The sequence below is a fragment of the Chelonia mydas genome, chromosome 11 (assembly GCF_015237465.2).
Source record: "Chelonia mydas isolate rCheMyd1 chromosome 11, rCheMyd1.pri.v2, whole genome shotgun sequence".
NCBI classification, from domain to species: domain Eukaryota; kingdom Metazoa; phylum Chordata; order Testudines; family Cheloniidae; genus Chelonia; species Chelonia mydas.
Genome location: NC_051251.2, coordinates 21,120,210 through 21,136,410, shown reverse-complemented (window position 1 = coordinate 21,136,410; position 16,201 = coordinate 21,120,210). Strand labels below are relative to the sequence as shown.

Genomic DNA, 16,201 nt, shown 5'->3' with positions numbered 1-16,201 from the left:
TTTAGTTTTTTACTCTGGTAGATATTTTTGTTGAGGTACCAGAACTTTAGGGTATGTAACCCCAACTCTCTGGGATTTAAGCATTGCCCGTTCTCCCTTTTTAGTTTTGGGCAGTCTCATGTTCCTAACAAAAAAGAAACAAAAAAAAAAACCCCTACCAGAACAAGACACTCCTCTGCAAGTGCTTTTCCCCCAAGGTGAAGATTACAGAACAAACAACATGTAACAGATGTGTAATCATGTTGCTTAAAGTACTTCTGGAAGGTGTTTAGATACTACAGTGGCAAGCACAGCATAAAAAGCTACACAGAATACAATAGAATAGCAGAAGTACCATTTGCAAGTCCTTCTCAAAAAAGACTTCAGAAGCCAGAGTAGCGCACTTGCAGATGTTTCTTCTTTACTGCTCCAGGAGATGCGTGTGAGACCCAGTGTTTCTGACCCCCCTGAAAACCTTCTCCTCTTTCCAGAAGTACTCTGAACAGTTTCTCTGGTAGGATGAACAAGGTCTCTTAGAAACAGAGCACTGCTCCTCAGGGAAAGTGAGTAGTAGATTTCCTACAAAAAACTCCACGAAGAAGAGATCTAAGTCCTCACAGTGCTTCCATTCTAAGGAGATTCCATGGCCAAGTATGACTACTGTAGAAAGTCTGAAGGATTTCTGTACTGAGGCTTTGGTACCACATCCCAACACTAAATTGACTGATACATTGGTACAGACTATTTCAGTGCTTGCTACAGTGGTTACCGTAGCATCAATGTTGCAGTGGTTTTGCCACTTCTTTCAGTACTGAGTAAATCCGTGGCATCAACATTGGCACTCTCCACACCTTTATTCTCCCCTCTAGCTGTGATGCTTGTGTTGCCACTCTCTTTGGTAACAGTTAAATATGTGGAACCAGGAAATTTGTTTTGGAGGAGCCTGAAAACCGGTGTTATCTCCAGCTCTGAACATAAGATCATCAGTACCAGGTGCTGAAATATCTTTGCTACTGGGGGTTTCCCAAGGTCTGACTGTCTATAGACTTTCTGTGCAGCCTAGTACTCTAGCTTTGTCAGCCCCTCTCCCAACCCTTTGCATGTGAACTACACTCTTTTGTCTTCGGCTGAAGGTATGCACACTCTGCACACTTATTTTGGCAGCATGTAGAATACATACCCACTACTCCCCTTAGCATGAGTATAGATAGCAGTGTAGCCAGTGAGGGATTACTTAGGTGAGTAAAGACACACCTGAAGGGTATAAGTATGTACCTATATGTTCTCTACTTGCCCAAGCCGTGCCTCCTGTTGACACACTGTTTTTAGCAGTGTTGTGTCCTGCTGCTTCTCCACAGCTGGAGCCTTCCCCAATACAGGGAAAGACTCCAGCAGTGGGGAGCCAGCAAGGAAAGGCTCTGCCAGCCCCACTGCTGTCAGAGGGAAAGACTCCTGCAGAGGGGAAAGGCTGTGCCAACTCCCATCTGTTGGAGCCTTTCTCCTCTTCAGGGAAAGGCTCTGGCGGGGGAGGAAGCTGGGAAAGGCTCAGCCTTTCCCTACTGCCTGCCCCCTGTCAGTCTTTCCTCACCTCAGCGAAAGGCTCCAGCAATGGGGAGCTGCTGAAGCTTTTCCCAACTGTCTCCCCCAGCCTGCTTTTCACTGCAGCATTTAGCTACACATATCCTACGTGCCGCCACCAGTGGTGTGTAGTGTAGACATAGCCTAAATCACAGAGAAGAAGATAAGGGTCTCCTATATAGTCTCCTAAGACACCTTCATGTGATCTTTGTTGATGAGCAAGAGAGTCTAGGGATTCTTCCTAGTCCAGATATTACAGATACCTCATATACCTTGGTACCTACCTGTGGCCTTTGCGCTGCTACCTTGTAATATCCAAGCATGTCCCTTTTGGAACATATGCTGTACATACAGACCAGAAAGTCAACCTCTGTACCAACCTTGAGGGGAAAATCTTCAGCTACAGCCTCTCAATCTACATCTCTGTTGTTGACTCCATAAAAGCTCATCCATTCTGGGGAAGCTTCTGAAGAGGGTCCACCACGTCTGCAGTTTGAGGAACGTCAAGAACCATTTCATTCTCATGCCCAAACGTGGCAGTGGTTTCCTCAACCCCATCTCACATGGGTTATTTTAAATATTTTCAAGATTTGATCAAGAAATGTGGCAGAGTCTTTAGATATTCTCCTTGAAGAGGTTCAAAAATCCTCACATAAACTTATCTATACGTTTCAGTCAGCTATGCAAGGGATGGTAACTTCCCCGGTTCTCGTGGACCTGCCAGGAATGGAACTGCCATGTACCTGCCAGGAATTTATGGAAGATACAGACTGCTCCAGTCCCTACATCAAAGATATCAAACAAGAAATATTATGCCCCATCTGCAGGAGTCGAATTTATCTATACACACATAATACTGGGCTGCTTAGTAGTTGTTGCAGCTATTGAGAAATTAAAAGAGCAACAAAAAGTGACTTCAAAAGAATACGAAGAAAAAGTGTCTAGATTTATTTGACTGCAAAACTTATCCTTCAATGATTTCAAGCTATTGGCTCCTACTGGCCTGTTCTGAGTTTATAAACTATGACAAGTTTTCTGCTTTTGTTGACAAACTACCTCCAAAGAAGAGAGAGGATTTGTCAACTTTAATTTAGAAGAGAACTAATCATGAGAACATCTATCCAAGAGTCTCTTGAAGTGATTGACTCCACTTTTAGATTTCTGGCCACATTGGTAGTCATGAGAAGGGCATTCTGGCTTTAAACATCGGGGTTTCCACACGCAGTTCAGTCAGTGGGTGAAGAACTACCTTTTGAGAGCCTGGACCTTTTTAGCTTGAAAACTGATGATGTCTTTCACATCTGAAGGAATCATAGGCCACATTGTGATCTCTTGGAGTATTCATATCTGGCCCTAAAAGAGAACAGAGTAGGCTTCATACTTATTCAAGACAGAGATCTGCGCTGGGTTCAAAGAGTTGCAGAGCCTCCAAGAAAGAGGCATAGTTTTCAAAAGAAGAGACCTTCTCAGCATCCTTTACACATCAGACTACATTGGCTGTGAAACAACCATTTTGATGGGTAGGTCAAAAGTAGCGATATCATTTTTCAAGATCTAGACCCTGGCATCCATTCCTTCAGAAATTAAGTAAACTTCTTCCAAGAATGTATGGGCTTCAGTTACATCAGACTGCTAGGTATTGGAAATGGAATCAGTCATGTTCACAGAGCCTGTATTGCAGTCCTTCCCTGTATGCAGAGTCAATTTAGTTCAAATCATGACAGACAACACAGCTGTATGTTCTATATAAATAGGCAGTGAAGGGCAAGATCATTCCTGTTGTGTCAGGAGGCAATTCGAATATGGAATTGGTGTATCCATCATCAGCTATCCCTCACTATGATTCACTAAGAGAACATTTTAGCTGAAAAGATGAGCTTGCTTCTTTCATCTACTGTGAATGGGAAGTAAAGGACTCTGTTGTACAGAATATATTTAAGGAATTGGGTTACCCATCAATAGACTTCTTTGTAACAGACAAAATCAGCATGTCGGAACTTCTACTCAGGGAGATGACAGAACCTAGGATCTCTTTCAGATGCATTTGTAACTTCCTGGTCAATAGGTCTGCTCTATATGTACTGTCTAATTCCCTTAATCTCCAGAGTGCTAAAAAAGATCAGGCAGGATGTGGCCTCGGTCATTTTCATTTCTCGTACCCGCCAAAGACATTACTGGTACCTGGAATTGATTTTGCTGTCAGTTCATCCCTCAAGGGCCTTACTACTTCTTACTAGCCTTATTAATGCAAGACAAAGGCAGAGTACTTCAATCTCTCAACCTCACCCGGCTACTGGATGAATGTTGTTCCTAGAGCCATTGCGTTCCACAAACGTTCAAAATGTATTCATTAGTGCCGTCTTTTCTACTGTTGGACAAACTTATGTGACACAGTGGAAAAAAGTATATAAGTTGGCATGAACCAAGACATTTCAATTCCTGTGATACCCAAATCCCTATTATTTTAGATTATTTATTTTTCTCTGAAGGATGCAGGGTTGTCCATTCGTTCGGTTAGGGTTCACTTAGCTGCTAACTGTGCACATCATACATCATCTAGCCATCAAAAGATGTTCTATTTTTTAACATCCTAATGTAACTGATTTTTGAGGGACTTACTAGTGTCTGTCCACCAATTAAGGAGCCACCTCCGCCATGGGACTTCATTGTACTTCTGTCTGCTCTTCTTTTGAACCTATAGCAACCTGTTCCTTGCTGCATCACTTGATGGTTTTTGATCACAGTCATGTCAGCCACAAGAACTGGAGAATGTCAAGCCCTCATGGCTGACATACCATATTCAATTTTTCATCCAGATAAAATATCTCTGAGATCCATTCCACTCAAAGGTGGTCATGGGCTTCCACTTGAATCATTTGATATATGTACCTATTTTATTTGCCTTTTATTTGCAAAGAACTAAACCTTTCTGAACTTTCCCAGGAATTGTTTATAGCAATTGCTGAGAGAATGAGGGGTTATCAAGTTTCAACCTTAAAACTATCTAAATTTAGATTATGGGTTGTATTAAGGCCTGTTATGATATAGCTAGTCTAGAACCCCCAGATCAGGTTATGGCTCATTCTACTAGGGCTCAGACAGACATTGCAGTACCCCTGTGAAATATTCCAGTTATAAACATCTGTAAGGTGGCCACTTAGGGGAGTTCATACTTTTATGAAGCACTATTCCATCATAGAAGCATTGATATCAGATACTCTATTGGATAGAGCTGTATACAGTCTCTCTTTAGGTAGACTCTTAGCACTCACTTCCTTAGATCAGATCGTTGCTTGTGAGTTACCAAGAGTGGAATGAATCTAGATCAATTGATCAATCTATTGACAAACACTGGAAGAAAGAAAAATTACTTACCTGTATAATACCTGTTTGTGTGTGTGTATGCGTGTGTGTATATATATATATATAATATTACATGACCTGCCTGCCTTCCACTTGGCTGGGGAGTCCTACATTTTTGACAGAGTTACTGGCATAGTGGATAGAGGTAAGCTGTAGATGTGATGTGCCTTGAGTTTAGTAAGGCTTTTGACAAAGTCTCACATGATATTCTCACAAGCAAACTAGGGAAATGATGAAATTATGATATGGTGGGTGCATAACTGGTTTAAAGATCATGCTCAAAGAGTAGTTATCAGTAGTTCACTATTGAGGAAGTATATACTGAGGTCCCAAAGGGGTCTGTCCTCGTCCAGTACTATTCGATATTTTCATTAACAAGTTGGATAATGAAGTAGAGAGTATGCCTATACAGTTTGCAGATGACATGATGCTGGGAAGAGGTGCAAGCACTTTGGAGGACAGGATTAGAATTTAAAATTACCTTGACAAATTAGAGAATTGGCCTGAAATCAGCAAGATGAAATTCAGTGAAGGTAAGTGCAAAGTACTACACTTGGGAAGGAAAAATTAAATACAAAGCTACAGGTGGTAGTAGTGCTAAAAGGATCTGGGGGTTAAGTTAATCATAAATAGAATATAAGTCAACAATGTGATACAGCTTCAATAAAAGCTAATATCATTCTGCAGTGTATTAACAGGAATATTGTGTGTAAGGCATAGGAACCTCTGTTGTCTATTTCCAAAACCCTGGAGGTTTTTCGCCTTCCTCTGTAGCATGGGGCACGGGTCACTTGCTGGAGGATTCTCTGCTCTTGAAGTCTTTAAACTACGATTAGAGGACTTCAATAGCACAGATATAGGTGTGAGGTTTTTTTTGTAGGAGTGGTGGGTGAAATTCTGTGGCCTGCGTTGTGCAGGAGGTCAGACTAGATGATCATAATGGTCCCTTCTGACCTAAATATCTATGAATCTATGAATCTAGGAATCTAGGAATTAATTGTTGTGCTTTACTGAGCACTTTTGAGGCTTCAGTTGGAGTACTGTATCCAATTCGGAATGCCATAGTTCAGGAAAGATGTGAACAAATTGAAGAGAGTCCAAAGGAGAGCACAAGAATGATAAAAGCTTTAGAACATCTGACCTACGAGGAAAGGTTAAAAAAAAACTGCATGTATAGTCTTGAGAAAAGAAGACTGAGCGGGGACCTAACAACAGTCTTCAAATACAATATGGGCTGTGATAAAGAGAAAGATAGTCACTTGTTCTCCATGTCAACTGAAGGTAGGACAAGTAGTTTTCAACTTCATCTGTAACAAGGGGATTTAAGTTAGATATTAGGAGTAACTTTCTAATGATGAGTATGTTTAAGCACTGAGATAGGCTTCCAACACAGGTTGTGGAATCCCTGTCATTGGGGATTTTTAAGAACAAGTGACACAAACACCTAACAGGGATCATCTAGATTTATTTGGTCCAAGCCTGGAGACTAGACTAGATGACCTCTCGAGGTCCCTTCCAGCCCTACATTGCTGTGATTCTGTGGAAGAGAAGGAACTGTGGAAGAGACGGCAGTTAAGCCTCTCTGTTGTCTATTTCCTTCTTGAAGAGTACAAGAGCACTCAGGGCAAATATATTAGTGGACTATATATATACAGTCAATGTGAAGAACTCCACTTACTGTACCGGTGAGTAACTTTTCAAAGAAATGGGTTTAAACATAAAAGGATATACATTTCTATATATTATGTGAGATTCAAGTAAATTTTCTTTCTTGAAATGGAAAAAAAAATACTCTAAAATCAAAGATATTGATGTAAAATTCACATTTCTTTTTTTAATTTTTATAAAAATATCACATACATTTACCTCAGTTACTGAAATAACTCTGAAGGAGCAATTTCAATATCCTTTGAGAGCAAGGGCCAATAGTAGAAAAGAATCAAATCATTTGGGTCACTGCTTTCAGATAGGGTGACTAAATCACTGTAAATTTAAGAGGGTTTCTGGAATGATCCAGTTCTCATAAAATTGTTGAGTGCCCCATGTAAAGGTTTGGAAGGTTGGGAATGTTCAGGCATTAGGAAATAAAAATGTTCTATCCCTTTGTCCATATGAATAAAATGCGGTATCCAAAACAAGACAATTTAAAGGTGATCTTGTCAAGTAATAAATAAATGCAGTGCTGTTGTATCCATGTTGGGTCCAGTATATGAGAGAGAGACAATGTGGGCAATATTTTTTATTGGACCAACTTCTGCTGGTGAGAGACAAGCTCTCTGTGGAGCCCTGAGTCTTGTCTCTTTCACCAATAACATTTGGTCTAAGAAAGGATATTACCTCACCCGCCTTGTGTTTCCTAATATTTGTTGAACATATCCATGGTAATCGTTGAAGTAGATTATCTTGCAGCTTATATCGACAGTTAACATTGGAGGGGAAGTCTTCAATTGCCATGAATGTTATACACAATTAGAAAGATAGTTTACTATGTGCTTCAGATGTTGATTTTAGATTCTGGGGCAAAAGCATTTACAACTGCTACTTCAGTGACTAGAACAAAGGCTTGAAGATAATCTAAAATATTTGAATGATCATACTGCACAGTGTTTAAAAGGGCTCGGCTGTTTTCAGGGATGGAGAAATAGAATGGTTCTTCATTACATTGTTTCAATTATGTTCTAGTTTTATAGACTTAAATGGGTGGAATTTTGAAGCTTAGATAAAATATGAAATATTAGGAGAGGGGTTGTTCAGGGCACAGAAGACTAGCAGTATATTCTCTGCACAACTTCAGCCCTACATGAAGAGATTCAGTGGTACATAGGTTGTTGTGCAGACCCTCTAAACGGAGTTGAGTTTCATCTATAGGGTTCAATTTCAGGCTGTGGCAAAGCTCTGTTCAATATAGTTTTGGGAGGCAAGATCAGAGATGGTAAGCTTTTTAGAAACTCCACTATCCTAGGGCTGGCTGGGGGCCATTTTAGCCACTGGCACAACTTAAAAGGACACACATGGCTACTCTGTGTTGTCCTGGATGCAAGGGCCCCAAAGTACCATTACTCCAAGCAGGAGCACACTAGCTATGCCCTGTTCCCCTTTCACAGTTCTAATGTCCCCAACTCCAGGAATTGTGAAGGGGCAGTGTAGAGAGAGCAACACTGTCTTTGTGCTGCCAGGAGAATCCTGAGTTGGCTTTGTCAGCTTCATCATTCTTTTCGCATCACATCTGTGGGTGTGAGGACCTGGAGCACAGTATGTCAAGCCAACCAAAAGCAAATAGTGCAAGAAGGCCTTTTAAAAAAAAAATCCTGTGTTGAGATCTGTAGTCCAAATGTGCTTTAGATATATTTAGTTAAGTCCCACAGAAGCATCCAAAGAATCACATCTTTTGAGGTCAACCCATCATTAGTCAATGGACCATAAACTAGTTTACTGGGATACTCAATTACTTCTGCCCTCAAAATTCCTTCCTGGTAGTTTGCATATAATCCAGCAGTCCTAACTTGTTAAAAAGCTTCTAGTTCTACCTCCTAATTTCAGACAATTAAATTATTTGGGAACTGCCTGATATTGCAAGGCACCTTACTTACCATTAGGACATTTTCATCTCTTTGCAAAAAGTGTGTACTTTTATGCATGCATGCCTTGAAGTATTGGCATCACTGTCACATTGAAGAGGGACATGTCCCACTGTACTCCTGAGGGGGCGAGGGGGGAAAGGGGCGTTGCCAAGAAACAGCTATCCTGAGAGTGGAAAATCCTTGCCTTTTCAGTGTTCCATAATGATAGGAAATTTTTAAAAACAAGTTTATTCAAAAAGGAATATTTTTTGAGTGACGAGTAAGATTTGACAAAAACAAAACAAAAAATGTCCCCAAAAACTAAATAAAAAAAATAAAGATACCAGAATACAATCCAGTGCAGTTCCAGGTTCAGTCTGCAGTTGCTGTTTGGGATTCCCCATTCTTTCTCTGTGACAGAAATTACATTCCATCATCTTTGTTAAATAAATCTACTTTTTAAGAAATATCAGACTTTTTTATTAATCTTGTATAACTTTTTTCCACAGAGCTTCACAGTGGATCCTGTATTCTTCTCTTAAACATTTTGAAACATAGACAAATGAGTTTGCTTGTTAATTTTTCTAAGTATTTAAATGATTAACTTTTTGCATCTTAATTCCTCTAGGTAGTACATAACACAGCTGTTCCCAGTGCATTAGCTGTCGACTGGATTGGAAAGAATCTCTATTGGTCTGACGCAGAGAAAAGGATTATCGAAGTATCAAAACTCAATGGCTTATACCCCACCGTTCTTGTGAAAAAAAGGATTAAGTTTCCTAGAGATCTATCTTTAGATCCTCAAGCTGGGTATGGAACAATATAATATAAAATCAGAACTAGATAATGAATTATCATTAAAGTCCACAAATATGTTTTTCCCCAGCGCAAACCTATCACTGTCTAGTTTTTCCTTAGTAGCTTTATTGTATATTAACAAAAGATGTTAATTGTGTCTTTATATGTTATAAAAAGCAATAGTCAGGGAGATGAATGCAGGTTATGGAAAAAATCATTTTTGTTGTGTCATAACACAGCTTGATACAAGATCATGTCACCTATGTCATTTGTGTCACGTTAAATATGAAACATTAAGAATGGTCACATTTTTATTTAAAGTATCCACTGCAGTGAGCTACATGATAGCTACTTTTTCTACATTTGCGGTTATCCAAATTAATAGTGGGTAGTGAAATGCCACGTGTCTTTAAAAAACACTCTTCAGATTTCTTCTGCATACTAGTTCAAGGATGAAAAATGTTTAATAATATTCCTGACTTAAATAGTTTTGCCATCATTTTAATATGTGCAAAATAGTGATTTTTTTTAATACAGATGTTAGTAGTTGACCTGAGTTGGCCTTTGGTGGCATTCAAAAATGGCACTTCTTGGGGCTCGCTATTAGTTTCACAAAAAGAGTTCACTCTATAGTTGCAAAGAAAATGTAAACAGATCCAGTGCTGCCTTGCTTGAACCTACAGAAGAGTCAGATTGAAGCAATAGTTCTGAAAAGCAGGATCTGCCCCATCATTTAAATAACTTGTTATGCTGCAGCATACAGATAACAATTTAAATGTCAACATTGTTAAATTTTTCATTGCATGCATATTCATCTATGTTAGGTTTCTACATGCAGGTTGAATATCACGATTATTGTTTTCTTCCCAATCTAAATCTGTACTGAACCAGAGTTACAGGAATAATGGACACTGACTAACTCACAGCTAGAGAGTTAGTTTTTTAAAAGTATACTCTTGTGCAAATCTTTGTATTCTGACTGACTACTGTCCCTCAGAAATCACTGACCATTTGAGAATTGATATACACCCAGATATATTTGTAGTGGGCAAAATTATTGACTAAAAATCAATGAAGTAAATCATTTTTCTCACACAAAAACAACTTCGTCAGATATTTGGTTGTAAGCTTTCCAGTGCTGAGGCTTTATGGTCATACCTATCTATAAAGCACCAACTCCTTGCTGGCCATAACCTACTACTACTATTACTAATAGTAGTAATAATAATAATTAATAAATAACTTCTAACTTTACCCAGCTAATAGCAAAAGAAAATTTTAATTTCTAAGTGAGACATTGCAATGTACCAACAACTTCATTGTGCTTCCTGTTTATGAGGTGATAACTGTAACCTCATAACATTTACCGCCTGGGTTTATTTAGCTTGGTGTACAGTTGTTGCCTCATAAACAGGAAGCACACTCAAGTCACCAATAAATATATGTATAAACAATGGCCACTAACACATCAGTGTTAATGTAGTTGAAAAAGTCGTAAAAAGTCTGATTGTTTCCTGTAATACAGTTTCAGCTCTTAAAATGGATGTTTACAGTGTAGATCATTTTTAACAGTAATATTACTTAGGGCTATCCGATAAAAATAATGGAATGAAGTAACTGAACCCCTCTTCAGGTAAGTAAAATTTGCAAGTAGCATTCACTGCTTCATCTGAAATCATGGAATAGAGAAAGCTTGCTTTGTTTCCTTTTCAGATGAGAATTAAATGTGTAATGCTCACTTTATCATGGAGTATTAAGACATTTCTGCTTAATAAGGATAAATAAAGCTCTCATAGTGTCTTAGTGGAAATAAATTAATTATTCTTTTCTATCTTTATTTCCTAAGGCTCCAATAATCTCAAATGCCACTGACAGAAGGAAGCTACTGGGGTGGGGGCTATCAAAGGAAGAACAGCAGTATACTTTTTTTGAGGATGATCATGATGATACCACCTAGCTCTTACGTAGTGATCCCAAACAATTTTCTCTGTCCAACTCTGCAGCATCAGCATTCATAGTTGGAGAGGGGCTTTTGCTGGGAGTGCTGGGTCCAGGAGATGGCCAGTTTTCATAGCATTATCCCTCTTCAGACCTACTTGGATATAGTAGTGCAAGATAATGCTGATTCTGTTGGCAGTATATTATGTTTCTTACCCATCCACTTTGGGTAAGAATTATTTAGCAGTGGCTGCTATGGAATCCTCGTCAGCATGATGGGTAAGGAAAAGGAAACCCAATGGAGCAGTGTTAAGACACTGGTCTTCTTTACAAAAGCCCCAGTATTTTCAGGATCCCTTGATTGATTTCCCTGTCTGTCTTTGATGATACAAGCCCCAGACCCATCTATCAGAACCATCTGTAAAAAGTAAGCTAGTTAAAACTTAGGTTCCTGACCCGAGCTCAGAGTTTATGGCTCTTAGAGAATGACTTGGCTCAATAATTTCTGAGGGAGCAATGGCCACAATAGCAATTAATAACATAATAAATCTTTTCGGGGTGCTGGATATATAAAACCATCACCAAAATCATTCAGATTATTTTTTGTTTGGTTGGTTGGTTGGATTTTGGTGTGTGTACTTTCCCCCCAAATTTCAAGTTCATTGAGTTGTTATTGTGTGATTGAAAGGGTATTAGATGAGTCCAGTTCATCCTTTCAGGTAACATGCTAAAAATCATGGTCCATCTATATAGCAGGGATATTAAAAATGTTACCACAGTTTTCATAAGAGAAGGTTTTCCACTGAAGTCTGTGGCCAAAATTCCCCATCCACCTCACATTGCTGTGCAATGTGCTTTGGGCCAATGTTCTGTTTCCTTCTTCTGTAAAGTACCTGAAACTGCATTTCAGTAGCTTTCTTGTACATGTAGATTTTGCTTCTGGACCTTTGAGTTGAAAGTCCCCATAGAAACATACTTGCTGCTATATTTTTAACACTTACTGTTTCCAGAAACAGGGACAAAAATGTAAAATTAAAAAATATTTTCTCCATTGAAAGAAATAATTCCAAACACGTAGAACTGATTAAGGGAAAAAAACAAGAAACAAGAAAAACAATGTCACAACATTTCCCCCAATTTCCCCCCCTGAAAATCTGAGACATTCTAGTAAGCTTTTTGGTTGATTTAAAAATTAGGAAGAAACTTTGTGAAAATAGAATGCAATATTAATTAAGGTTTTCCCAATGTAAAATTTGAAAAATGTCACCCAGCTCTATTCATGGAGAGCTCTGTCCTCAATTATTGTTGTTGTTGTTGTTATTATTATTTTATTATTGCCAGAGCAAACCTAGATACAACTGAGGAGGGGAATAAGGCAAAAAATACTTTCTCAGGCAAAACTGGCAAGCAAAACTGTTTTCCTTGGATCTGGGATTGCCAAGGCCCAAACTGCTCTTGAGCACGAGTTAATGAGTCTTGAGAGCTACTCTGCCATGCACTGGCTTGTAAAGGCCACTTAGGAGACATTCCACCAATGAGGATCACAGGTGCATAGGGCACTCTTGCTGTTGCCCCCATAATACCTCTTCCTCAGGGCCACACAGAGATTTTTGGTCCCTGTGGCAAAATCTGACACTGAAGACCCCATTTTACCAGATTTTCTCAGTTTACTAGTAGAACAATGGTGTTTGTTTTATTTTCCCCCTAACTGACATTCATACAAATTAAGGTTAGGCTACAAGAATCTAGCTGGGTTGTTCTTCCTCTCAAACATCATTACCCATATTAAATATTCTGCAGACCAAATTCTGTCATCAATTTTATCTATACAGCCTCATTGTGTACAAATTCTGGTCTCGGTTACTCATGTGTTTGTCTTTAAAATCGGCTCTGCGTTACACTAGGGTAAATCTGGAATCACTTTATTGACTTCAGTGAAGTTACTCGGGATTTAATTACTGGTGCTAAAGAATGTAGAATTTGTCCTTTTGTCTTCAGATGATGTCTTTCCTCTGTTACACGTGGGTAATCTCACTAGCCTTCTGTGGGAATACACAGGGGCAACTGAGGGCATAAAGTGGCCTCCAGAATCTTACCAGTGATGATGCAAGAGAAGGAAATTAGTCATCCTGGTAATATTTTCAAAAAGAACTGAAGTGATTTAGCTTGTCTACATGGTGGGGTAATGCACCTTACAAGGGTGTAACATCAGAAGTGGACTAAAGTGTTGCACATCAATTGGTCTGTGTAGACCCTGCTGGTGTGCGCTAAATGTTCCCTAGCATGTAATCATTAAAACCCACTAGGGAAGCTTTAGTGCGCGTGAGTGAGCTTTATAAATTATACCCCCATAGTGTGCATTACTGTTCAGTGTAGGCAAGTCATTTGTTTCATCGACATTCAGTGAGATGATGGTATATCGACACTTCGATCTGGGGGTGTGATTACCAACGTGAGGAAACATACTCACTCTATCATGATAGCTCAGTGAGAGCCAAAGTGAAGCTGCAGTAGGGTGAGTGCGGCTGGACATCTTGAGTATGTGCCAGTCTGAGACCACAGGCATGTACTGGAGACGGCTAACCCCTCCTGCCACTTGCAATGCTGCTGCAGCTATTCTCTATTTTTAGAGCACTAGCTCAATGAGAGCTAGTGTGGGTATATCTCTTCAAGCTGGGAATCATCCCCCCCCATCTTGAAGTGTAGACGTATCCTTACTCTCCTGAGGACTAGAGTCATAAAGAAATTTGGGCTCTCTCTCTGGCCCAATGTTTCTGTCATTTTCCACAGTGAAACAGGTTCATCATGGGTCCAGAGAGAGCAAGCAGGAGAATGAATTTGTAGCCAGTTGGTTAGAGCACTCACCTGGGACATGGAAGACCCACTTTCCCTGCTCCAGTGACTTCTTAAAATTATTTATCAACAGTGGAACAGCTTCAATAGAAGACACTTTGGAAACCCCACATCAGAATATCCCATAGCCCTGTGGCTAGGGCTCTCACATGGGAAGTGTCAGAGCCAAGTTCAGAATCGTAGATGCTTAGGGAACTTTTATTGCAAAAATTCAGGCACTGAGAGAGTTTAGGTGCTCATAGGATGCAGCTGAATGATGGTTTTATGAATTTCATGTTTTCTGAATCCTACTGGGGACTGATTCTGGGATTTAGGCACCTAAAGTGTCAGGCACCTAAGTCCTTTAGTGAATCTTGCTCTGAGTGCTGAAGTCCAATAATGTGGAAATGAAAAAGAATTATAAATTTAATAAATTTACTCTGAAAATCACTGAAGACCAGTAAATACAGAATCCCATGCTTGTTTCACAGTCACTCTTCAAAGTTGAACCAGACATTAACATCTTTATTTGTTTGGTGCTGGGTTTTCAGCATTGATTTCTTGTGATGTTTTAAGAAGGTTGTGCTGTAAAACCAAACTGTTTAAATATATGGAAGTCAAAAATACAAATCAATATATAGAAAGGAACTCTGATTATGTGCAAAAGAGAGAGCACATAGGAAGAGAAAGAATACACTAGGTTTGGTGCTGTGTGATCTATTTGTACCCAAAGATGTAGTTCATCTTGTGGGAATGGATGAGGACACTTCTGCTTGTATAGAGAGGATGTTTTTGTCTCTGTGTGAAAGACAGAGAAGTGAAGGAGGAAGAATTTAGTGTTACATCACAACTTGTCTAACTTCTAATTAGAGAAGGAAGAAGAGGGTTTTCTGTCTCTCTCTTTTATATGCCAACAAAAACGGCCTCTGAGCAAGGATAGCTTTCCTCATCCATCCCAACAAGCTTAGCTATGCTTGTAACTCATTTTTTTTCCTGTCATTTAATGATAATGTGCTCCACTAATTTCCTAGCAGGCAGTGTTCCCATGATTTTCCCTTGTGACCATGTGTATCACTACCCACAACATGATTACTTGCCAAAAGCCTTGGGGGCAGGATACTTGAGCCCATTTCAGTCTCTTATGGAAGAGCCCACTCATACCAAGTTAATATGGGTGTATTAATACTAAAAGATAAGGCAAATAAACTGAAATAATCAACCTTTCCTGCTTTCCCCCAAATCATTCTTAGGTAATGACCCTCTGATAATCCAGATGTAAAGGTCAGGTGTTTGCAGCCTGCAGAAGAGAAGAGACAGCTACATATGCCATGAGTTTGAAATAAGTAAACAATACAATAGACCCCCCTGTACTCAAATCCCCATTTTGGAGTCCACAATCTTATAACTACATTTTTTCTCACCCTCTGTGTGGGTCAATAGCTCATGAAAGATAAATTATATTAGTATACCAACAAAACATCTTTAAGTGTAACATGTGCCAGGCATTTTTGCTGAGTATTCACAATCAACAGAAAAAGAAAGGAAAAACAAAATCCCCACCCAATGTGATATTCCCTCATTTTCAGCCAATTAAGAAACATACATTCCTCCATCAATACTCTCTCCTCTTTTAATCTTGGCAAGTGTGCCATCCTTGCTATGTTTTGGAGTTTGCCCATTATGAAAGGATGTCATTTTCATCATAATGCTGTGATCGGTGAAATTAGTGTATAAAATATAAAAAATTGGCATTGTAATACAGTATTATGATATTTTACCTACCTGAAATTCTTTTGGCAATAACATTATTGCCATTATTGCAGGACCTGAGACTAGCTTAGCAAAATCATGATGATACTTCAGCATTTAAGGGTGGCAATCCTAAATCAATCTAGACATATATAGCCCATTTTGAGCTTTTCCTTTAGTGCTTTAAGTACAGATGCAAAACTGCATCAATATCTCTATCATGGCAACTCATACACCTAAATATTATACTTCAAGCTGTGAAGTTGTAAAATTTTCTTTGAAAAAAAAAAACCTCTCAAAAGGGCTAAACTTGGAGCATGAAAGCACTATGGAATAATTCCTGGATAGTATTTAAAACCAACCAAATACATTTTAAAACATTAGCTGCTATGTGTTCGTGCCTT

The 16,201-nt window shown here is 39.1% G+C and overlaps 1 protein-coding gene across 1 annotated transcript in view; it reads left to right on the top strand.

Moving 5' to 3' along the window:
* LRP1B (LDL receptor related protein 1B) overlaps positions 1–16,201 on the top strand; it is a 1,293,242-nt gene that overhangs the window by 1,069,394 nt on the left and 207,647 nt on the right. Inside the window, 1 exon segment of the mRNA XM_043525164.1 lies at positions 9,109–9,290. Coding sequence (XP_043381099.1) covers positions 9,109–9,290 — 182 coding nt within the window.